Source organism: Orussus abietinus, unplaced genomic scaffold (assembly GCF_000612105.2).
Source record: "Orussus abietinus isolate OABI.00-Male unplaced genomic scaffold, Oabi_2.0 scaffold22, whole genome shotgun sequence".
NCBI classification, from domain to species: domain Eukaryota; kingdom Metazoa; phylum Arthropoda; class Insecta; order Hymenoptera; family Orussidae; genus Orussus; species Orussus abietinus.
Genome location: NW_019394596.1, coordinates 1,006,885 through 1,029,643, shown reverse-complemented (window position 1 = coordinate 1,029,643; position 22,759 = coordinate 1,006,885). Strand labels below are relative to the sequence as shown.

The following is a 22,759-nucleotide window of genomic DNA, read 5'->3' as shown; positions in this document are numbered from 1 at the left end:
CATAATTACCCCCGTTACGTTTCGGTCCCGGTTGTATCGGGCAGTAAATCCTCGACTGCGGTAATGACATTTTCCCCCCTGGCGAGAGTGAAGGCGCGAGTCGAGTTTCCCTATCCGCAATGCGTTAAAAATAATCCCAGTGCACGAGATTCCAAGCAACGTGGCGCAACGTTCTTCCAAGGTACCAGCGCGGGTACCTAGCATGAAGAGGGGGGGGAGAGGAAAAAAAAAACGCGAAATGCCGTGCAGGTGGAAAAGGCGTCGTCGAGTCGTGCCACGTCCATACGCGGGTAAAAATCGCGAAATCGCGTGCCACCGTGTTGCACTAATATGCCACTCGACCTTCGTCCGTTTCGTTTATTCTTTTTTCCTCTCCTCCCCCGCTTTTTTTTCATTACAATTCCCACCTAGGTATTCCTGGGTCCAGAATAGCGCACGCACTGCTGCAACTCCACCATAACCATTCAGTGAGACCTCGGTAAAAAATGTTCCGATTATTCAGATCGATTATTTATATTTCCCCAGTCCGCAATTCGCGGCAAAAATCCGTCCCTGCGTCGCGACCAGAAGTTTAAAATTCATCTCCAGGGTACTCCGATCCCTCTCGATAACGCCGCGATGAGATAACTCGATCTCGCGATAAGCCCGAATGCAGTGCCCGCGATCGTCACGTCCGCGCAATCCTCGCGGATAACACGTCCAATAAAGCGCAGCATTTCCGGGCAATATCGCCCCGAATTCGTGATAATCACGGCGTCCGATATCTCATCTCTCCAGGGACAAAAGAAGAAGGAAATATAAATAACCGCGGTACGGCGTCGCAGGAGCGGCATCGACGATCGATCCGGAAGTCATGTAGGTCGTCGGAGGCCGATTGCCTAATTTAAAACGCATTGAACTTGGCCGTTAACGTAGTCGATAAGCTATCATAAAGCGCATTCAGGGCGGCGTCCGTCACCGGTAAAGCAGTTACCCGTGTCGGAAAGTTAGGCAACTCCCCCGGGTGGAGGTGCCTCTTTTGTTCCCCGCCAGAGAACGCGTACGGTGGGGCGTGCACGCATAAGCCAGAGTACAATTCAGCATACATTCCAAGGGCTCGTGACTTAACAGAGTATGAGCGATATCTGCTATCGTTAGATCATAATAAGGCCGATTAATCGACCTCGCGAATTTCGAAGGTAGACGCGCTCAGTACCGTCAGCTGTGCGGCCGTGAAGGTCGCACCTCCGGCTCGAATCCCGGCGGTGTCTGAGCGTTGCGGGCGATCCCTACTTTTACCGACCCGCCGGTAGTGGATTTCGATAGCAACAGATCCGACAGATCCGTCACCGAGTGGCGGTACGTACATACAGAGTCGGCCCGGCTACGCAGCTCGCAGTTTCGCGGCTCGTTGTCCGACGAGTTCCCATATCCGCGGTTATCATCTGACGTGACGCCCCACCGGTTTTCGAGGTTCCGAGTGATAGGAAGTAAACACTACCAACGACATGTCGCGCGTCTGCTTCGGCCGGATTTCTTCTCGCTACAGGGCCGTCCAAGTTCCTCCGATTCGGCGCTTCTGCTCCGTAATCACTCCGCCGTATTCGCTGAGAAACGCCAGATGCGACGTCACCCGGGAGTTCCGCAGATTCGCCTCCAGCCTGCTGAGGCTCAGCGAGGACAACGTCGTCAGCAGCGGCTTCTCCGACGTAGAAGGTTTCGAAGAGAGGCTGATCCATGAGCTCGTCTGGGAGAACCTCGACAAATGGCCGGAGAAAGTTGCGATGGTACGCCAATTTGCCGTCAAACTTCGGGTTTCTTCTATATGACTTATCTCGTTACTTTTCCTCCTCCCTTTAGCCTCCCTGTTGGTAGAGAAAAATGAGCGTTGTAGAGAAGGATACTTTAGCCCCGGTAGATTTAGACACATAGCCCGCCTGACAGACGGTAGACCTTGACCCACGATCAACGCCCTGAACGGTCAAACTTGTCCTCGGGACGTACTCTTTTTTGTTCGTTATCATCCAGTTGCTAGGTCGTTGATAACAATTACCGAGCGCCTATAAGCGCCGGGAGTGTATTATTACAAGCTAATTTCCAAAGCGCCTATAGACGCCGACGGGTAATGAAAGGGTTAAACTCGGACCGTCCCCTGTTCGCAGGTGTGCGCCGCCACGGGGAGGTCTTACACGTACAGCCAATTGCGCAAATACAGCAGTAGATTGGCCTCATCTTTTCGCAAACTCGAGCTTCACCCGGGCTCGACTATCGCCCTCGTGATGCCCAACATCCCGGAAATGGTCATCGCCATTTTCGCGGCGAGCAAAGCCGGCCTTTGCGTGAGTATCCGTCCCCTCCCATTGACCAAACGGTGGCCAAAGTTCCCCGGGACGGGAATAAAAATTGCATTTCAAATTAATCGTTTAATACATTCCTTTAGATAACTCCACTAAACCCGGCGTTCACTGCCCTAGAACTGAGATCAGTTTTGGAAAAATCTAACGCATCGGCAGTCGTCACGAGTTCCACTAAATTTCCTACAGTTGCGACGTCCATTGACAATATGGCGAGTATGAAACTACGACCGATCGTAGTCGACGATGGAAGTACCCCGCTGTCGTCCGACTGCATATACTTCAAGGAGCTGATTCACGGTGACATCGAGGAGTACATGAAAGTTGATAACACCCCGGCTAATTACGAAGATACCGCAATATTACCCTTTTCCAGTGGAACTACTGGGTTGCCGAAAGGCGTCGAACTTTCACACAGGTACTAGGGAGTATGTGTAATTTTAAACCACATTACAGCAATGAGAATTCCGGTAAAATTGATTTTACGAGTCGTCTTCCTTCCAGGAATATCGCCGCAAACGTTTACCAAACCTCTCACGAGGGCGTGGAGGTAGGAATAGAAGCCACGGGGATGTTTCAGGACGTTATTCCCCTGATTTTACCCATTTTTCATATCTACGGACTAGTGGAATGCTTGATTAAACATCTCAGGTACGCGGTAATGTATGCAATTATGTAACGACCTGTCCAAAGATTAGAAATTATTATTCCCCTGACATATCGTTTCCTGCAATCTAGACTTGGCGCGAAATTAATCCTCTTGCCGCAATTCTCGCCGAGCGGTTTCATAGACATTCTAGACAAGCATCATGCTACTTTGCTGTACTTAGCGCCGCCATTGATTCAATTTTTGGCGAACACCGACTTGGTAAAGAGTAATCACCTAGAGACCGTTAGACACACTATCTCTGGAGCTGCTCCAATTGGGAGGGAATGCATCGAAAAATTTCGCAGCCGAGCAAATAAGTCTATGCTGATTAGCCAAGGGTAAGATTGATAAGTAACGGGCAATTAGTTAAAAGAAAGTATCTTCAGCAGTAGTTTTGCAGGTACGGCATGACCGAAACCTCGCCCTGTATTACTTTAAGTAATAAGGGGAATTTCGAATCCGTGGGATTTGTTGTATCTAATACACAGTTACGCGTCGTCGGTGTCGAGGAAGACAATCTTAATCGCAATCTTGGAATTGAAGAGATTGGAGAAGTATGGGTGCGAGGTCCCCAAATTATGAAAGGTTACTTTCAAAATCCCGAGGCAACGGCAAACATTATGGATGGGGACTGGTTTAAAACAGGAGACCTGGGATACTATGATAGTCAAGGTGAGAATCTCAGTTAAAAGATCGATTAACGCTATGTACAAAGATCAGTCAATTAATAATTGGAACTACGTAACTCTGGATTTTCATGAATACGATGATCACCTTTAAAAGTGTCAATTTTCGTCTCCTTAACGATGAACATATGATTCAATGTATTGATACAACAATTTCTGTAGGTTCGGTGTACATTAAAGGTCGTCTCAAAGAACTTATCAAGGTAAAAGGTTTACAAGTGGCTCCAGCTGAATTGGAGGAACTTATGCGAGGCCATGACAAAATAGAAGACGTTGCTGTAATCGGTGTGGAGCATAAGAACTATGGCGAGATTCCGAAAGCATTTGTTGTTCTCAAAGCAGGAGCCAAGGTTACGGAAGACGAGATAAAAGATTACGTGGCTCAGCGCGTAGGAAAATACAAACAGTTAGGAGATGTGCAATTTACAAACAAAATCCCAAAGTCGGCCGCAGGGAAGATATTAAGAAAAGAGCTTGTTAAGTTGTAACACCAGTGGCTGACGGTATGTAAATTTGTACATACGTAGTTAACGGCATTATCTTTAAAGAATTTGACTAGGAACAAATTAACATATATATCAAATATTTACATGCGCTCTTAAATCACTTTGTCGACTTTTTGGTAGCAGCCTCCGAAGATGCCTCCGTTTTTTCCAGCAGGGCACTGCTGATGCCAGCTTTCTTCAGCTCGTTCACTAAATCACCATTTTGATGCATTTGAAGAAGTATATCGCAACCGCCAACAAAGTCTCCATCGATGAACACCTGTGGTATCGTTGGCCAATTGGAAAACTCCTTGATTCCTAAAAAGGAGAACACGCCTTCACTGGACCATCCAAACATACATTACAAATAACGGTATATGGATAAAAAAGACTGTATTACAGAAAGATTCTAATGTCAATTTTTATATAAACTTGTATAACATAATATAATTCATACGAAACATCTAAACTCACCTTGTCTAAGCTCCTCGTCCTGAAGAACATCATGCGCTTCATAAGTGACACCGTGCATTCGCAAGATCTGCACTACTGCATTGCTGAAGCCGCACTTGGGTTGTTCCGGAACTCCCTTCATAAAGACGACAACCTTGCTTTTCTACAAAACAATCAATTCCTCACATCACCGTACACAGTACATAAACCTCACTCAAGAAAAACTAGCTATCCCAAAAACAGGCCTTACCGGCACGCGTTCAACTCACCTTCACAAGTTTTCCAATTTCCTCCGGTGACGTGGCAAAATTCCTGACGCTGAGCACGCGCCGCGCGATCTTTAGGGCGAGCATATTAACCTCGAATTTCGAAAATCTTGGGCCACCGAAACTCCACACTTTCTCTCTCGGAAAGGAACGCGAGAGGTTATACAACTATTTACGTTACGAGGCGACCGGCGCGAGCAACGGTGTGGCGCGCGCTCTAGTTGAGGTTAGGTGAACTTCTTTCTTGAAGCCCCGTTGAGGTGGGAGGTGAGGGAACCAAGGAGAGACTCACGAATATTTCACTCATAAGAACGTCCTCGTGCATGCTATATCCATGGGCACGAGAGAGATGGAAAAAAAGCTCGGCAGTCGGAGTGGGGCGAAAGATGCAACGTCACGAGTAAATGACTATAACCAGAGCTATAACTGACCACGGGAAGGCTGCTCCATCAGCTGACGGCGCTGCGCCATTGCGATTCCTCCGCGGCACGTAGCGCCGCCCGGCGAGTGTTTAGCGAAGCTCGCGCGATCGCGCAGCTCCGATACAAAGAAAAACATCGTCGCAACGCGTAACCTCGAGAGAGCAAGGTGGAAGTAGGAACAACAAAAACAACGAGTCGACGAAATCACTCGACTTTTCGGTCGTAGGAACATTCGAAACGATAACCTTCCGAGGCTGCGCCATGACGCGGCTCGTAGAGGCGTGAGGAGACTCCAGATGAGACGACACTCGGCCGATGCCTGAAAGTATACAAAGCGATTGATGTCGATCTCACTGAACGAGCTCGTGCGCGCTCCTGGCCGAGGTAAGCAGGGACGCGCGGGGCTCAGTTAAGTCCCTGGAAATGAAGAAACACTCCCACGTGATTGTAGAGTATCTAGACGAGCAGATCCGTGTCCACGCTCGACCTCTGGCCGCGGCGTTAAACAGAAACGCCAAAGTCGACGGAGAATCGCTGTACGCAGTTGTCCGGGTCGAGAGGACCATTCGGACGGGTCTCGCATTAAAATGCGCCTGAAAGGTAAACCGATTATCGTCGCTTTGTTAAGTTGTTTACTGGAGTGCTAAGAGCGGCCATACGTCGCGGCATTTTGTTAAAGGTCGAGGGAATCCGCCGGAACCAGAAACCCTGGCCGAGGAAGGAAAAGGGGCCTTCCTGATTCCCTTTTTCCCGCAGGTAATTAAGATAATACTCGGCCCATTCTTCCCGAGAAACGTAACTTTAGGAACGGGAGCGTTTCGAAAGTCGCGTTTCCTACGGATCACCTTGCGCCGAGCAGTCACTCTCACGGCTGCAACTTTCATAAAGCGACCAGTGATACACGTAGACGGCGCGATAAAAAAAAAAATGGGCCGCTTTAGGAGCACGCCGGAGGAACTTTCGTTGCCCGGCGTCGAGTCGGAAAATCAGACCCGTCGAAGACTGCCGCGGAAAGATATTTGGGAATCTTGGCTACCGATATTCCAGTTGAACTATCATTTTTAATACGAGCCCCTTACCATTCCACAGATTCCAAAATAAACCCTGGAGCCTGCATCGACTTTAGGCGTGTCAACTAGGGAGCAGGGGATCGGATAAAGATACCGACTCCAGGCGGATGAAGTAACGGCTAACTTTGGACGTGGAATTCGCTCGAAGCGCAATCTTTAAATATCCTTAGAAAAGACTGCTGCGCGGTAAGTGAGAGGGCGTTTAACGGCAACCTCGACGAAGTACGAGCCTCATCCCAGAAGCCCCGTTCGGCGTGCGTAGCTTCTCTAACCTGAAAAGCGCAGAGCAGTAAAAACGTGTAATTTCCTGATTAATCGGAAGATCGGGCGCGCTCGAGGACGCTGAGCTAGGGGGCGTTATAGCGGGAAACAATGTCGCAAGATTATTTCCGCGGAAAGGTAAGCGAGGCCGATCGGAAATCGGAATATCGATCCCCAGAGGGGCGCGCGGAGCGCCGCGATGGCGTCACCACGTGGTCGTCACCGGCCGTGACGTCACGCGGGAAACGGTCGCCATGGCAACCGCATCCACGGCGTAGCGACGCCTACGTGATTTAAAATTCCGTGGCGCGGCTGGCATATCGAGCGCGAGGCTCCGCGTCGATCGGGGCCGGCGCGAGGCTTGTTCTAGGTCGGGCTAGATTAACGAGAGAAGCGGAATGAGCTGGATGGACTCACCCTGCTTAAACCGAGCCACTGGTCAAGCCATTACCCCAAGAACGACTCGTAACCTCCGTAAACCAACCTCGATCGCCTACTCGATCTAGAGATGACGAGGTCGAAAAATCGGCAAAGCCATTTCGAACTCCACGATAAATCGATATCGCGCGATATCGAACAACGTACACTGCCAAGCGTTGCGCGATTATCTGTTATGTACAACGACGGTGAAGTGTCGATTTTTTTTATCGGCGGTTAGATGCAATTAACGGCATAGTTTTGACGTAGCACGGCGTTGCGGAGAGGTGGTGGGGCACGGTCAATCGGCAGTCGGTAATATCGACCCTCCGCCTTTGGGGAATCGATGACGGGGGCGAAATGTCATGGCGTCACCACGTGGGTCGGGTACGACTGTGACGTCACGCGGGAAACGGTCGCCATGGCAACCGCACCCACTGCGTGGCGCCGCCCACGCGATTTAAAATTCCGCAAGGCACCCTGTTATGGCGTATCGAGCGCGTTGCTCGCCGTTGCTCGCCGTTACCGCGCGTTGCCCCGCGGTTGCTCCGCAGTTGCCCGCCGTTGCGCGCGTCGACCGGGGGCGAGAGACTTGTCGTAGGTCGCGGCCGGTTAACGAGGGAATGGTAAAGAGGGGAGCGAGCCGATAGGCGCGCTTCGGCACGGGATTAATTACCGAGGAATAATAAACAACGACCGTGAATGTTAGAGGCACCACTTTCCCCGATATTTCCCCATGCCGAGGAGCACAGGCGCCGGGAAATGGGGTGAGGCTTGCGGGACGTTTATACGTCATCTTTATTTATTCTCTCGGTATTAATCCATCCCTGGTAAATATACCCCTTAACACTCGTGCTTTTCCTGTTACCAGGCGGCAGGGTGCAAGGAAAATCCGAGAAGCCCAGGGCTACCGCAGGTGGAGGGCACCCCTGCACCGTGCTGGAAGTCGCGGCTCTTCTCCTGCTCGGGCGAGATTTGTCGTAGGTCGCGGACAGTCCACGGGAGAAAGAGAAAGGGGAAGGTAAGCCGATAGGTGTACCTCGTCACTGGACGAAAAGAAAAAACCCGCGAGCGGGTAGCGAAAACCTGTTCGCGGGAGCGTTATCGCCGGCGAGTGCGAACCGGAGAGATCGCCACCTCCCGGCCGAGATTATCTCGGGGATACCTTCGATCGATCCCATCCAGCCCTGGGTCCACTTTCGACGTTTCATCCCGCCGATCGTCCGGCCATTGGCTCCAAGGAACGCCACTCCGAGCACCGTTTTAACGCGGCCGAAACACTCCAGTGGTCGACGCCTAACGGCGAGACCGAGCGTGTCCCTGTTGGGCCCTTGGAGCGGGAAAGAGAAACGAAAAAAAGGAAAAATAAATGGAGGAAAGAAGAAAAAGAAAGGAGTCCTCCGAAAAGAAACCGCGGGGCACGGCCGCGATCCTTCCGGCCGCTGATTCGAGGAGAAAGGATCGTTACCCATGCCATGAAAGTTCGTTAGCTAGATAACAATTGCTGTCCCGACCGGTAGAGAGTCTCGTTACATTGGCGTCGATTCCAGGCGTGTAATGAGACTGCACGCTGGGAGGCGGAGGTAAAAAACCGGACGATTGACATTAATCATAGAATGCCGGTATATAGCAGTTATTATATTTCATTACCTTCGCCAGACTACTGCGAGCGGTTTTAAGAGGTCTCGAAGGTGGCTTTTTATACCGTGAGTTTACCAACATCCAGGTTTCCCTTTGTTTCCAGGAGTCGGAGGAGAGAACGGTCTTCGGGGTGGTTAATAACCGACTTCTTACCACCGTCGGCAGCTTCGATCTCCCTGGAGGGGAATAAATGCAAAATCGCCCACACTTCGGCAGCTGGACGCGAAATCGCACCGAGGGATCGGAACGACCAGCGACATTGATATGGCGTATCAACGTCGCAACGGCTCGCCGAACTCCAGACCGGGTCTCGGTTAGTAGGTTTAATCGGTTTAGAGACGATCGATCGGCATCCCGGTGAATCCATCTCGACGACAAAGAGGGAGACGGCCCAACCCCTTCTGTATATAATTCTGATAAACGCTGGCCCTCGGAGACCCCGTCACGCCAACTAATCCACCCTCGAATGCTTGGCTCCGGACCTCAAGGGCCATCGGATATCTCTCATTCTCCGAAAGGACATCTCTTAATCAAACCATCAAACGTCTTTCCAACAACAGCGGATGTATACGTAAGGAGTTGCAGTGATAAGGAAGATAGAGAGAGAGAGAAAGCCACTTTGTTGGGAGCGAGAAAGTGCCATTTTTGAGCCTCGACGTCGAGGGAAGGACGCAAAGAGAGCGACCCTCTTCGCCTGCGGAAAGGAGAGGGACTACCCTTACACCGTGCGGAAAGGTCGCGCGACTTGCGCAATCGACGCCCGTAATCTCCCGAGAAATGTGGCAAAGTGCGAGAGTATCGCCGATATAAACATGTCCGCCAGGCGTAGCGTCGGTCGTTGAAACGGTCGCAGTTAGAGCGGCCTTATCGCGGTTATCCGCGATGATAATTCCCGGTGACATTTTGGAAGGCGAGCCGATGGGCTAGCCTGGTTGGCCGGTCGGCGGACGAGTAACGGGGCGGTGCGTTTCGCACGGCCGTCGGAGCGTACGTCGAGGTGGTCGCGGTGGCGGATCGCGGAACGTAACGGTAACCGCAAGGTGTTGCGCACTTGACGGTTCCCCCCGACAGCCCGACGTGGCGGAGAATCGGCTGTGTAAATATCGCGGAGACCGCATTAACGCCGACATGGCGGTCGCCACCTTAATGGCGGCGATCGCCGTGTCGAATTATCGTCCGCGGGCCTTATCGGCGCGGCCGAGTACGCGCGGATAATCCCGGCCGCTTCTGCCGGGGCCGGCCAATGACGCGCCGCTTTCTGCCGGAAACGCCGAATCATCGCTCGCCGACGTAGCGGCACGCGTGCGTTCCCGGTTCCCTCTCCGGAGCGTTATCAGCGTCGCGGTCGAGCGGCGGATCTTGTCTGACCGTCGTCGACGATGCGGATTTTACGCGCGATTCCTCCCCCTGGGAGAAAATGCGACCTAACCTTCGCGGACGACGTCGGCTCTCCGGACTCTCTCGGGCCCGGAGCGGAGCGTCCGCGCGGTTAGCACAGGCGGACTTAACGTCGTTACGCGTGCCGGCTTGGAATGCGCCTTTATACCGATGCCGTGACGTCACGCGGCTCGGTGCTCGACGAATAAGTCGCCGCTCGAAACGCAAAGGCCGAGTTTGCGCGTCGAAAAGCGTCGCTTATCCCGCTTCAAGGAAATTCGATCCAACGCGGCGCCGTGGCTCGTGTGCGCGCGCGAGGGCTCCGATACGTTTTCGCGCGGTACAGCCGGTGGGTGATAGAGTGGGCTCACGTGGGTCGATAGTAATACATTTTCGAGCAGTGCCACAGTCGATGTTCCTCGAAAGAGTGAACGCGAGCCGGTAATTTATTTGTTCGAACCGCCGAGAGCGTCGGCTCCGCCGAGCGGCGATAGTGAAATAATTTGGGCAGCGATTGCGCGGAGAGCGGTCCGTGCCTTCGCAGCGTCGAGTCTTCTCGTCGGCAAGAGAGAGAGAGAGGGAGAGCGAGAAGACCAGGACGAGGCGAAGGAGAGAACGAGGGAGAGCGAACATCTGGGCAGGCGGCGCGAGCGAGCGCGGACAGCCGAGGGGGGGTGAGCCGTGGGGGGAGGAGCGCACGGGTCGCGCGCGAGAGCGAAGCGGCGGGAAGGGGCGCTAGAGAGAGACGCTCCTATGCGGGCACCGGGCGAGCAAGGGGGACGGACGACCGACGAGCGAAGTGCCGGGCGAAGACGGAGACACGAGGGTGCGCGCGCCATGCGGGCGAGCGAGAGACCGAGCGAGGCGGAACGCAGGGCGAGCGAGAGAGAGGGGACGAGGCTGCGCCATGCCGGCGCGAGTGGGACGGAGCGAGAGAGAGGCCCCGAGGCCGCGGCATGCGGGCGCGAGCGAGACGCCAATAGAGGACGGAGAACAGGGTTGACTGCGGGACCGACGGAGAGGAGGAGAGACTCGAAACGCTCGGCCGAAAGAGAGAGGCGGCCGCGCCGGTGGGACAGGGATAAACGTTTCTTCCTCGGGCCGGGAGGGGGGGGCGAGGACAAATGACGCGCGCGAGCCGTCAGGGCCGTAGGAGCACGCGACGCGCGACGGCGCGGCTCGAAATTTCGACTCTTTCGGATTATCGGAAATCCGGCCGAGCGGCCGAGGCGTCGGCCGCCCTGGCGGAGACGCGGCGCGCGACTCGGGCATGCCTCGAATACGTTATCGACTGCGCTACGTCGAGGCTGCCCGGTAACGAGGTAACACCCGGTAACCCCCGAAATCCCCCTCTCTTCCCCGGGTCCCCGGCGCCGTTACGCGCGCCGGCGAGTCCGATCGGGGCCCCTTTTTATCTAGCGCGCGCCGGCACGCGCGCCGATCCGCTCGGAGTTCTTTTTCCCTCCGTCCCCTCCTTAAACGCCTAAGGTTTCGGAGTGGCCGAGGCCGGGGGTCGTCGAAGGCTCGCGCTCGAAGAATCCAACTGCGGACCAGATGACGCAGCGGGCCCGGTGCACCAGAGGTTATGCGTCCTGGTTATCGGCAGCCCCCTCGCCGATCGACGCGACGCGGCGCGGGCCGAGAGACGCTCCTAGATCGCCGACTCTCTTCCCTCCTCCCCGAGCTCCGCTCTCTTTCGCGTCGCCTCCAGCGCCGTTTACCTACCGCGTCTCGCCGGTCTCGAGCCGCATCCTGCCCGAGACCCTAAAACGTCATCCTCGCGTCACGGAACCCGTTCGTTGCGCGTACTTCCTTGTGCATAATAAACGCGGCCGGCCCTCCTCACGGCGCGTCGGTGCCTCTCTCTCGCACGCCCGCGAGCCCCTATAGGGCAGTCTCCCTCGCTCCCTCGGCCGGGGACGATTTAAAGCGCCAGACGGCCGAAATTGGGGGACTCTGGTCCGACTCGCACTCCGGACTACCTGCGGGACGAGTCGCTGTCTCCGAGCTCGGATTCCTGGAAACTCCCCGGGACCCCGGGGAAGTTCACGGGCCTATATAATAGGTTGGAGCGGGACGCCGATAGGAGCGGTCGAGCGGGGAGCCGAAGGCGAGCAGGGCCGAGCCGAGCCGAGCCGAGACCGAGAGCCCTCTCTCGGCCGATATTGAGAAAAGATCTCGCACGCGGTACCCACTCCGGAGGAACGCTTTCTACGAGGCGGCTTCGGAGATCGTTTCGACGAATCGACGCTCCAGACTAGGGTCTACTCGAGCCACCGTCGCGGCGCCGATCATTCCCTCCCCTTTGTCCTCGATTCCTCGCGAATCGGAGGGATCGCATCAACCGGGCGGCGAACCACCGTCGCGGTTCCACCGCGGCCCGAAAGTGGAACTCGAAGTATCCGGGTATCGAACGACGGCGCGTCGTCCCCTGTTACGGCCCGACTTTTCCGCGATGAGAGATAATTCCCCGGGTTAACGGCGAGGCGACACGCACTCGGTTTTACGAGTCGTCGCGGAAAGTTCGACCCCGTGGCGATCGCGCCATTAGGCTCGAGAGAGGACGGGATGATTCCGCATCTCGAGCGCGGCCGTCGCAAAAATTGCCGCCCGGGAAGACGCCCGATAAGAGATAGTCCCTTATCGAGTCACGTTCGCGGGTACTCGGGAGTCGCCAGAGAAACGGGGCGAGAGAGAGAAAGAGAGATACGTAATGAGACAACGGACGCGAGACGTTAGGAAAGCCTTCTCTCTCTTTCTCTCTCTTCCTCGCTCCCTCTGGCTGCCCCTTCTTTCCTTTAGACACAGTCGAACGGTTCCGCGAGTTTCATACTCTTCCCGAGGCGCACGTCGGCGTAGACCGCGGCGAGGCCGACGTCCCTTCGATGCGCGCCGGGCCCGGCTTTGATGTTTCCTCCATCGAGCTAATGGATAATTCAGTTGCAACATGCCAATAGGTCGAAGTTTCGAGCGAACGCCGAGTAACTCTCGTACCCCCCCCCGTCCCCCTCCCCCTCCTCTCGGCGGGGCACGTTTAACGCGGCCGGAGTGCCGTCCGGCAGTTCCTTCCGCTGAAAAATTAAAGTGGGGGTGGACGATGAAATTAAATCGGAATTCACGAGATATCCGAGGGAGTATTCCCGCCCAGGAGGTCGCCGATGTTAACGCCTGGGATCATTGGAAATCACCGGTCAGGATTTTAAGGCCGAACCTCCCTTGTTACCGAATCGCATTGTTCTTAGTCACGTGATATCAAAGGCAATCGGAGCTTAAAGAAGGGAATCGTTTTCCCTGATTTCCAAGTGAAATAGGCCCCTAATGAAATCGTGTCCAGGACTGAACGTCTTGAAAGTCAGATGATAAATACAAGGGGCGATTTATGCGACCAGGTGGGCCAACTTTCCCCGATCTTTATCATTAACGTGATAATCTTTTGGATTCGGCTGGATCGCTAGGGTGTCCGGTAATCCTGGATAGAATATCAATGGGCCCTTGGTCTCGGATACGAGGCTCGAAAACCGCCTAGCGCACCGCTAGCGCTCAAAGTCGGTCGCGCGCGCATCGGCCGCCGGAAATTCCTGGTCAGAGAGCTCGGCTCTCCTCGCGGCGGCGGCGAGTCGGCAAAGCGCCGGAGACGGCGGCGCGAGCGAGCGAGAGAGCCCGCTAGGACGTGGAAAGAATAGCCGGCGGTGCGAGACGCGGCGAGGGAGGAGGGGGATCGGGAGGGGGATCGACGGGTGCGCAAAGTTCTCTCGCGCTACGTTAACGGCCGGCGCGAGAGAGAGAGGGCGGGATGCAGCGTTGCCGCGAGTGGGAGCGAGAGGGGAGTACCTTTCCCCCACTCCGCGGCGCGGCGCGGCCGAGGGTGGGGGGAGCGCGGCGCTAGTGGGTGGCAGCACCGGCAGCTGAGCGCGGAGTGATAGGAGAAATCAGTCGCGGTTCGAGTCCCGCCGCGAGTGCACCTGCGAGCCGCGGCGAGTTCCGCCGAGAGCGCGACGAGAGCACAGGGCTCTTGCTTACCGACCCGCGGCGCGTCCCGAGGCCAGAGCACGGACCCGCGACCGGATCCGGAAGTCGGACCCGCCGTGCCGGAAGTGACCCTCCTCGAGGGGAGACCCGTCGACGCCGAGGAGCTGCAGACCTCGAGAGCGAGCCCCGATCGGCCGGCTCGGCTCTAAACGGTCTATTTATTGTTTATCTTAGCGCAGTCGGGTCGCACTCGCGCCGAGGCGAGACCCATCCCCCCGTGGTCGGAGGGAGCGGGACGCCCGCCACCCCGCCGCCAGGATGCTCGACTTCGAACAGCAGGCCAACCAGGCCCAGGCCCTGGCTTCCCTCGACGAGGACTGGCACCTGCTCGAGGGTGAGTGCACGACCTTCGGCGGTCTTTTTTTTTTACCCGCCCCGGTGGGCTTCCCTCGGGCCCCGGAATTTCGATCCCTCGATAACGACGCCTCCGAACCTTTATCGCGGGACGGCCCTCCGATGGAACGGAAGACTCTTTACGATCTCGGATGGGCCCCGGGACGTCGATCCTTCGACGACGACGTATCGGATACTTTATCGCGGGGCGAATTTCAAGGAGAAAAGGACCTCCGATCGCAACTCCCTACCTCTCTCTCTCTCTCTCTCTTGATTTCCCAAGCTCTTTCGAGATATCTCGGTCACGGACGTACCCCGGGACGTCGATCCTTGGAGGACGACGTATCGGAAACTTTATCGCGGGACCGATTCCGGGGAGAAAGGTACTCTGATGGGAACTCTGTCTCTCTTTCTCTCGCTCTTGAGCTTTTCCGTCATCTCGGGATTACGTGGAAACGTAGATCCTTCTGTGACGACGTACCGGGGACTTTATCGCGGGTCGAATTCTAACGAAAGGGGTCCTTTAATCGGGGCTCTCTCTCTCTCTCTCTATCTCTGTCTCGAGCTTCTTCGAGATCTGGCGGACGTACGCCGCGTATACGTCAGGCGATTACGCAACCGGCGGATATGCGCCTCCCGCGAGCGGGCGAGCGAATTTCAATTGGATCACCAAGTTAATATCGATCAAGCCGGGGCGCCCGCGGCGTCTCGGCCGCGCGGATTAACGGGGCCCCCCTCCCCCCCGATCGTTTTCGAGGATCTCGGGGCAAAAGCTCGGGGGACGCCGAATGGGCGGCGCGCGTTAACGCGCCGGGACGCGCCTGTGTTATATCGTGTCCGAGGAGAGAGATAACGGGCTAGGGTCGGGCTCTCTCGGCTTGTACCGTTGCGGAGGAACTATAGTCGTTATACGGTAGCCGTAATCGCGACTCGGCCCCCTCTCTCCTTCCCATGTTGAATGTTTTTCCCGGGCGACTTCGTCACGGAACTATCAGCGGCCAAGTTCCGATCGCGTAAATAGGACCACGTTGTCGCCGAGGGGGCGCGTCGCGACGCCGAGCTCGCGTCCCTCGAGGAGCTGTAGAGAAGAGAGGAAGGACGTAGGAAGGGGGGGAGACTCGGATCGTCGAGGAGTCCATTTGCGTAATTCAAGAATTAAGAGACCGACGAGAGGGGCGGGATGAAACGACGGGGCGAAAAAGGAAGAAAAATATTGAAAAAGGCACGACGGAACGGGACGCATCTACAAAGTCGGTATCTCCGGGGTTTATCTCCGGGGCATCCGAGGACGCGGTACGCCGTCTCGACGTCGGCGTTTTTGATGAACGGGCCCCCGGAATCGGAGCGGGAACGCCGATCCTCCCGAGTCGCTTTAAAGGCCCCTTCGGAGAGAGCGGCGGGCGTCGTCGGGCCGGCCGAGGCCGGGCGCCGCGGCGCTCACCTGTCCGCCGCCACCTGGCCGACTCGACGGTCGCGCTCCGGAACGCCCGGGCGGGTGCACGTGCCCGCGAGCGGCCGCGGCGGGTGCGCGCGCGGCCCCGGCACCGGCTTATCGATGCGCCCTGCGTTCGAGCCGCGAGGACACCTCCGGGACCGACGCCGCGAGACGTCGCCGACGACCTCGGCCGAGGCCTGATGCGTGGGATGTACGAAATGCGTTTTGAGATGCCCTCGGTGGGCCGTTTCGACGAGTCGTCCTGATTTTTGAGGTCCCTTTAAAGAGGTAGGGGACGAAGTCGGTCCCCCGGACCCTTCTTGGGAAATCTGACCGGGTACATTATACCGCATACATTTTCTACATTTTCCACGTTTACACTTATACCACATACATTTTTTTGCATTTTCCACGTTTACACTTATGCCACGTGCATTTTCTACATTTTCCATCGAATCGAACTATATCGATACCCAAGTACCCGATCAGGGTCGCGCCGGGTTCGCTTCCGGGGGCTTAGCGCGGTGCCGACGCGGCGGAACCCCCGCGTGCCGGGCGTCGGACGGTGCACGAGGTTACGGTTACGCACTTTGGGCTCGGACTCGGTTAAGCCGTTTCGGCGTCGCGGCGGGGGGAGTTACTGGGATCCCGTTGCACACGCCGAGCGGAACGCCGAGGCGACCCGACGCCGAGCGAGTCGTTTCCCGGTCGCGAGGCCCGGAAATCGAGTACCGGGGAATCTCGCGCGGAAATCCCGTCCCGAGTCGCTGAACACCGCGAGTGTCGCTTCCGGGCGCTTTGACGGCGTTCGGTTCGACGGGTCCGTCCCTTGGAGGCCGTCCGCGGGCGCGGCCATTAACGCGTTTCTCGCGTTAATAAGAACCGCGGAGGGGGTGGCAGGGAGGGGGAAGGGAGCGGAACTCGTTCCTTTACGACCGTTAGTCGGAAACAAATGCTGAGCACCCACCGTCCGGGGTTTATTTAGCCCGGGCCGCGGCTCCCGTATTCAGTTTGCGAAAAGTGTACGTACCCCGTGATAACGGAGTCGCGGGGCGCGCGCGACAAGGAGCCACGCCGCGGAGTAATTAACGCGCGGAAAGAGCCCGCGGGGTCCCACCTGTCCGGGATCGCCCCTTTCGGACCGACCCCCTCGTCGTAATCGCCGACTTTCTCTGCGACCTCCTCCGCTGACTATCGCGAGCGCGGGGGGTGGAATCGATTCGACGCCTCCCGGAAATTTCGACGCTCCTTTAATTCGACTCCGTCGATTAGACGCGCTTAAAAGAAATCATTGTAAATTCCCCGCTCGCTTGTAAATTGTGATCGTCGTTGGGGTATATCGATATAGTTTAGATTTCCGGTAAAGACTTGATTTTCGGAGACTTGACTTTCCCTGCGACCTCCTCCGCTGATATACCGCGAGCGAGGGGTGGAATCGATTCGACGCCTCCCGGAATTTTCGACGCTCCTAAAGGAGTCGAATTAAAATTCGACGCCGCCGATTAGACGCGCTTAAAAAAAAATCATTGTAAATTCCACGCTCGTCGTTGGGGTATATCGATATAGTTTAGATTTCAGGTAAAGCCTTGATTTTCGCAAACGACTTTGCGCGAGAATTTGAGACGCCTCGGGAGGCGTCGGTCAGCCGGTCTCTCTGTTCTCGTCGCGCAGTTCCGGGTACGGAATTCGACGTGACTTTGACGTCAGCAAGGAGCGGACGGAAAATGAAGGAAAAGAGTCTCGGCGAGTCGACCTTCGATCGGCTCACCTTGCGGGAAGCGATCCGCGGATTCTCGCGATCGCCGCCAGTAGGCCGATAAGGGGGCGAGGTGCGTTCGGAGGTTATCACCGCGGCCGATTGGGACGAGTCGGAGCGGCACCCCGACGTCGCACCGAGCGCGGCGCGTCGACGCGTCCAAATTTCAAAACGAATCGCAACCCCGACGGAAATGACGCGCGGGGTGTTTAACCCTTTCGTCGCTGTCGGCGCCGGTGGGCGCTTTGAATTATTTACTTCCAACGTATCGCTGTCGCCTACAGGCGGCACCGCAATCGTTATCGCCGACGATGCGGCAACTGCGTAGCAAGGAACTGGAAACAATACGCGATTACCGAAATTATCGGCCGTGTGAGCCTCGAATCCAGTTTGAGGCACAAACAAAATTAACAGGCTCGTTGGGATGTTGCGGTGATGTGGACGTCCGTGCCATGCTGAGTTTTGTTTGTGCCGTTTTTATTTTATTTTTTTTTTTTAGAAAAACCAGAGCTGTTAAAAAAAATAAACAAGTTCCGAAAACGACCATTTTAGCGTTATTGAGGTTATAGGAGGCTCTGAATTTTCCATGGGAGAAAAAATCTTGAAAACGGTCGTTTTAACGTTTTCGAGGTTGTGGGAGAACCCATTAGAGTCGAAAAATCCAAATTTCCACGATTTCGGAATTTTTGAACAGCTCCGGTGTTTGTAAAGAAAGAAAATGCCACATACGTCCACATCACGGAAACATTCTAATAAGTCTGTTAATTTTGTTTGTTCCTCAAACTGGACTGTAGGTTCACACAGTCGAAATAATCGCCGTTCACAGATTAGGCCACGGTCGAGCATGTATATATATATATATATATGTGTTAGCGCGTGTATATATATGTTAAAATACGCGTGGTGTATATTAAAAATATTAGTATCGGCCCTTCGCCCTCGACGCGTCGACGCGCCCAGTGGGACGGCGGGTTAACTCGCCGCGCGCGTATCGGCGAGGGGGGTAGGGGAGGGACCACGGACCCCCCGTTGACGAGGCCGCGGACGCAGGATTTATGCGCCTACCAGGCGATATTTATACGTTACAGGAACCTCCCGCAAAAACGCACGGGTTGTGCCGGGTAACTCTGAATATCAGGCGCGAGTCCGCGCCATCGTCAATATTCTCCTTCGCGGAAACGTCCCATCGATTCGTTCCGTGGAGGGGGGGAGGTATCGTTCTCCAGGGTTATCACCGCTCGGACCGACAGATAACTCGACTCGGGACTCTCGTTGAGGCCTCGCCTCTTCGAGGGTGGGGAAGAAATTGAAAGAGATCCCCGCTCGCGAGTCGCACCCTCGAATTCGGACGGTTCCGCGGACGGGACGCAAATCGAAAACGCAAAGAGCGGTTGGTCGCGCCAAATGGAAGGGAAAAAGGCAAAAGGGAGAAGGAAAAATGGCCGAGCGAACGGTCTAGTTTCGACGTCGCGGCCGACCTCGATTCGCTGGCGGACCTCTCTCTCTCTCTCTCTTTCCGCCGCCCCGGCCGCTCTAACGGACGGGAAATGAAAATGGCCGCGGCCCAGCGGAAGGTCGCCGCTAAGGAGGCGAGAGGCGCCGCGTTTAACGAGGATAACTGTATCTCGCCGGTGGACGGGTCTCCGAGGTTCCTTAATCGTCATCTGCGGTGTCGTTCCGTCGTCCACCGGACGGACGGGGAGTTCGGTTTTTCTTCTGCCCCCGGATATTCAATCCTCGTGGCCGGCGATGTGGCGAAACGGATGTGGAGGCCCTCCTAGTCGGGGGAAAGGAAGCGACCATCGGGCGCGGCGCTCGCTCGGGACTTTTAAGGTACTCGGAGGCCCCGCGCGAATAGCCGTTTCCCCGAGTCGTTGTTTCCCGTCGTTTAGATCGTCCTACGACGAAGGCCCCTCGTCCCCTCCTGACGCAATAGAAAGTGGAGTCGCAAGGCTGTTTGCCACTTCCATGGGGCCCGAGGTGGCGCGTCTCTCGCCGCTCTCGGACGGGCCTTGCGCCACGGCGCAACGGACGGACGAGGCCGAGATCCCGTCTTGGGGTTCCATTTGGGGTTCCTTCGAGGTTCCGTCGCGTTTCCGTTGCGTTGGGTCCCATTGGAGTTGAAACGGTCGCGCTTTTCCGTCGAACGAGGAACCTCCTAACAGGTCGCACGAACGCGGCAGCGACGCGACGCGTCGCGTCTCTCTCGATCCGCGTCCTTGTCGGACGCGCGCGGTTTCTCCCGGTTCACCTTGAGTGGCGCTGCGGTCGCGCTACGGCGTTTTACCCGCGCGGCGCCGCGGCGACTCTCCCGTGCCGCGAAAACGCCGGAGCGCGGGACGCGCGGTCCCCCCTTTTTCGCGCGGTTTTTCCGCCCAGCGGGCACGCGTCGCCTCCTTCCGTCCTCGCGACGCGCCTCCCGCGGATCGTTGCGTCTTAGCGTCGCCTTAGCGGAGGCGCGCGGCGCCTGCGCGCCGACGTCGGGGGGATCAGCTGGCATAACGCGCGTAAAACGCGGAAAAGGCGCGCGAGCGCGCGGCCGCGGTCCGCGTAAGTGGCGGCGGCCCCGAAGGTCGGGCGGGACGCGGCCGCGGAGCGCGAGCGGAAAGCAAAACGCCGCCGCGGCTCGTCTCGATGCACCTGGGCGCCGTTTTTGCGCCCGGCGTTCCACCGCCGTTTTCCGCCGCTTCGATTTCACTCTCGCCGTTTCCCCGTCGATTTATGCAAATCGGGGTCCGGCCTCGCGGGATCGCCGCTATCCGGCCGCGATTAACATCCGCGAGCCTCCTCGCGTTTCGGAGTTGCGGAACCGCGCGACCTCTCGTACCAACCCGTGCCGCTCGTCGAGGGAGGTGCACGACACCTCCCCTCCCCCCTCGAATTCGTGTCACGACGTAATCACGAGAAAGTTCGGATTAACCCTTCCGCTGGCGTTGTCGAGCGTCGGGTTCAAGCCCGGGTCGCACGACCGACGGAAATACCGTGCGTTAAGACGGACGTTGCGTTATGACAAAGGGGACCGGGTGTCAACGAGTTGATATAGTTTTCATGACGGACGTTGAAACGATGAATCTACGTTCAACGGACGTTGAAACGACGGACGTACATCCAACGGACGTTGAAACGACGGACGTACATCCAACGGACGTCGAGACGTCGCTCGTTAGCGGATTCGCCGCCGCGCTCTCTCCGCACCTGCGAACGCGCGGCACCCGCTCGCCGTCAAGTGGTCATGGCCACGCGCGCACGCGCGCACTCGCGCGTACGTGACAGCGCTCGGCCGGCGCGTGCACGCCGACGGACGTCGGCGTGCACGGGCGAATTTGTCACCGGCCAAGAGGAATCGCCTACGGGCTCTATCTCGCGCGACCGCGGCACGTCACCGTCCGGCTATGTAAAAGCGTCGGCCCGTCGACGAAGCGTCGAGGGGGAGAGAGGCGAGGACGTCTTCTGGCCGTCTCGGGATCGCTCGAGGTCGATCAGCTGACCGGGCGATTTCGGGTCAGCTGATCGCTCCCGACCCCAGTCATCCGGGAAATCGGCCGAATGAGGTAATCGCCTCTTTCGCCCTCTCTTTCTCTCGCTCCTCTCGAGGGACGACGCGCTCGCTCGGCCCTCTCCGCGCGGGCCCGCGCCGATTTCGCTTTTAATTCGAACGAAAGTGGGTTTGTGGGTCGCGACGCCACGACACGCGTCGGTACGCGCGAGGAGCGCCGAGCCGAGGCCGCGCCGCGACGGCGAGCCGCGAGGCGAGGACGGCGACGAGGACCACGAGGACCCCAAAAGGCTCGCCCTCGGCTAGGGCGCGGAAAAGTCGACGCTGAATCGCCGCGGACGGCCCTCCGAGAGGTGTCCAATCCCCCGGAGAGATCGGGAGCTTTCCCGCCGATCCCCGCCCGGGGGGGATCTATTTTCGAGAACGGCTGACGGTCACGCCTCGAACGGCCGCAACTCTCGATTCGCGCATCCCGCTCGCCTCCGCGAGGCCTCCGCTCGCCTTGGAGGGAACGATCTCGCTTACCCTGGCGGTCTCCGCGGAGAAATTCCCGCGGACCTTCGAGCCTCGGGCTCTCGACGGGAACTCCGTCGGGACGGGTATCATATATATATATATACAATTGTAATTAAACGACACGCTCCGAATTTATATATCCCCGTCTCGATGGAGCTCCCGGGTCGTCGACGGCCAACAAAAGGCTCCGGTGCAGCCGCAGTTGCAGGTGCACTCGGGCCTCGGTCGACTTCTCCCGTGGAGGCCCTTCGGCCCCGTACCTCCGCGGCCCTCCCTGGTTCAAGGGGCCTCGGGGCCCTCCACCGAATTAGGGTGCGAGCGTCTCCTCGTCCCCCCGACCCCCGGGGAAAGCCTTTCCCGGTCCTCGTAATCCGCGCTACGCTTCCCGCTCGTAAACCCGCGCGGCCTACCTCGGCGCGTCCGCGCCTCCTACGGACGACGCGCTCCTCGCGATTACCCGACTTACCGACTAATCCCCGATAATTGTCGGATCGAATTTTCCTGGGGGAGGCGTCGGAGACTCGTGGGAACTCGATCGAGGCGCCGCGACGCCTCGGCGCCGCCCGTCCCGCCCGGCGGGAAATCGTTTAAGATGGCCACTTGTCCCCAATTGGGTCAGGAGTCAAGGTCGGCCGTTCGGAGCGCGTCCCCGGGACGAGGCGCGACGCGGCGCGTCGCGGCGGCCAATGGCCGGCCGCGTCGCGCCGCTCCGCGAATCGCGGGCCTTCTTTCGGGCCGCGCCGCGTTTTCCGCATGCGGCCGCGCGGCATTCTTGTCCTACCTGAGCGGGTCCCTGCCCTCGCCGCGCGCCGCGCCACCTCCCGCTCGCGGGTACAGTTAGGCCCCCGCCGCCGCCGCCGCCACCGCACTTCGCAAGCTCCCTGCCCCGAGTGCAACGTACGCCGGCGAGCGCTCTTCTTCCACTCTCACGGGCGTTCAGGGTCACCGGGCAGGCGCATTCCTCGAAAGCTCCGAAATCCCCTATCGACGCATATTTGAAATATAGAAAGAAAATCGGTATTTATGAAAAGGAGAAATCCTTTCGTTAAATCCAGCGGTAGGTACACTGGGCCATTTCTCCGCTCTCACGGAAATTCAGTATCATTGGGCAGACATTCCTGGGAATTCCCTTCA

At 57.1% G+C, this 22,759-nt stretch overlaps 3 protein-coding genes and 1 long non-coding RNA gene across 6 annotated transcripts in view; 3 read left to right on the top strand and 1 right to left on the bottom strand.

Annotated features, from left to right (window-relative positions):
* Window positions 1–313: 313 nt before the first annotated feature.
* On the top strand, window positions 314–4,449 carry LOC105702173 (4-coumarate--CoA ligase 1). 2 transcript variants are annotated; one of them, XM_012429540.2, is made up of 8 exons: window positions 314–1,766; window positions 2,142–2,318; window positions 2,420–2,751; window positions 2,838–2,984; window positions 3,072–3,320; window positions 3,383–3,654; window positions 3,831–4,171; window positions 4,329–4,449. In XM_012429540.2, the coding sequence occupies exons 1-7, from the start codon at window positions 1,488–1,490 to the stop codon at window positions 4,154–4,156; spliced, it is 1,782 nt and encodes a 593-aa protein (XP_012284963.1). In that variant the 5' UTR covers window positions 314–1,487; the 3' UTR covers window positions 4,157–4,171; window positions 4,329–4,449. The 2 variants fall into 2 exon arrangements, with proteins under 2 accessions (XP_012284963.1, XP_012284962.1); XM_012429539.2 differs by having other exon boundaries at window positions 316–1,766; window positions 4,298–4,434.
* Window positions 1,759–5,405, bottom strand: LOC105702174 (glutaredoxin-related protein 5, mitochondrial). Of its 2 annotated transcripts, XM_012429543.2 has the most exons (4): window positions 4,876–5,405; window positions 4,628–4,769; window positions 4,259–4,471; window positions 1,759–1,844 (listed from the first exon to the last, which is right to left on the bottom strand). In XM_012429543.2, the coding sequence occupies exons 1-3, from the start codon at window positions 4,957–4,959 to the stop codon at window positions 4,272–4,274; spliced, it is 426 nt and encodes a 141-aa protein (XP_012284966.1). In that variant the 5' UTR covers window positions 4,960–5,405; the 3' UTR covers window positions 1,759–1,844; window positions 4,259–4,271. The 2 variants fall into 2 exon arrangements, with proteins under 2 accessions (XP_012284966.1, XP_012284965.1); XM_012429542.2 differs by lacking the exon at window positions 1,759–1,844 and having other exon boundaries at window positions 4,146–4,471; window positions 4,876–5,393.
* A 358-nt stretch (window positions 5,406–5,763) lies between these two features.
* Window positions 5,764–9,570, top strand: LOC105701989. Its single transcript, XR_001104261.2, has 5 exons — window positions 5,764–5,894; window positions 5,974–6,050; window positions 6,384–6,550; window positions 7,914–8,063; window positions 8,787–9,570. It is a non-coding gene; the product is annotated as an uncharacterized LOC105701989 (long non-coding RNA).
* Window positions 9,571–13,987: 4,417 nt separating this feature from the next.
* LOC105702126 overlaps window positions 13,988–22,759 on the top strand; it is a 43,086-nt gene continuing 34,314 nt past the window's right edge. The window contains exon 1 of the mRNA XM_012429442.2: window positions 13,988–14,423. Coding sequence (XP_012284865.1) covers window positions 14,348–14,423 — 76 coding nt within the window. The 5' untranslated portion in view covers window positions 13,988–14,347. The remainder of the gene's footprint in view (window positions 14,424–22,759) is intronic.

Excerpts from the sequence above, each read along its gene's own strand:
- LOC105702174 (XM_012429543.2), bottom strand. The coding sequence starts at position 4,959 with ATGCTCGCCCTAAAGATCGCGCGGCGCGTGCTCAGCGTCAGGAATTTT. Across the intron at positions 4,770-4,875 it reads AAATTGGAAAACTTGTGAAG|AAAAGCAAGGTTGTCGTCTT; the intron begins GTGAGTTGAACG and ends ATTGTTTTGTAG. Across the intron at positions 4,472-4,627 it reads GGACGAGGAGCTTAGACAAG|GAATCAAGGAGTTTTCCAAT; the intron begins GTGAGTTTAGAT and ends TCTCCTTTTTAG.
- LOC105702173 (XM_012429540.2), top strand. The coding sequence starts at position 1,488 with ATGTCGCGCGTCTGCTTCGGCCGGATTTCTTCTCGCTACAGGGCCGTC. Across the intron at positions 2,752-2,837 it reads GGCGTCGAACTTTCACACAG|GAATATCGCCGCAAACGTTT; the intron begins GTACTAGGGAGT and ends TCTTCCTTCCAG. Across the intron at positions 3,321-3,382 it reads TCTATGCTGATTAGCCAAGG|GTACGGCATGACCGAAACCT; the intron begins GTAAGATTGATA and ends GTAGTTTTGCAG.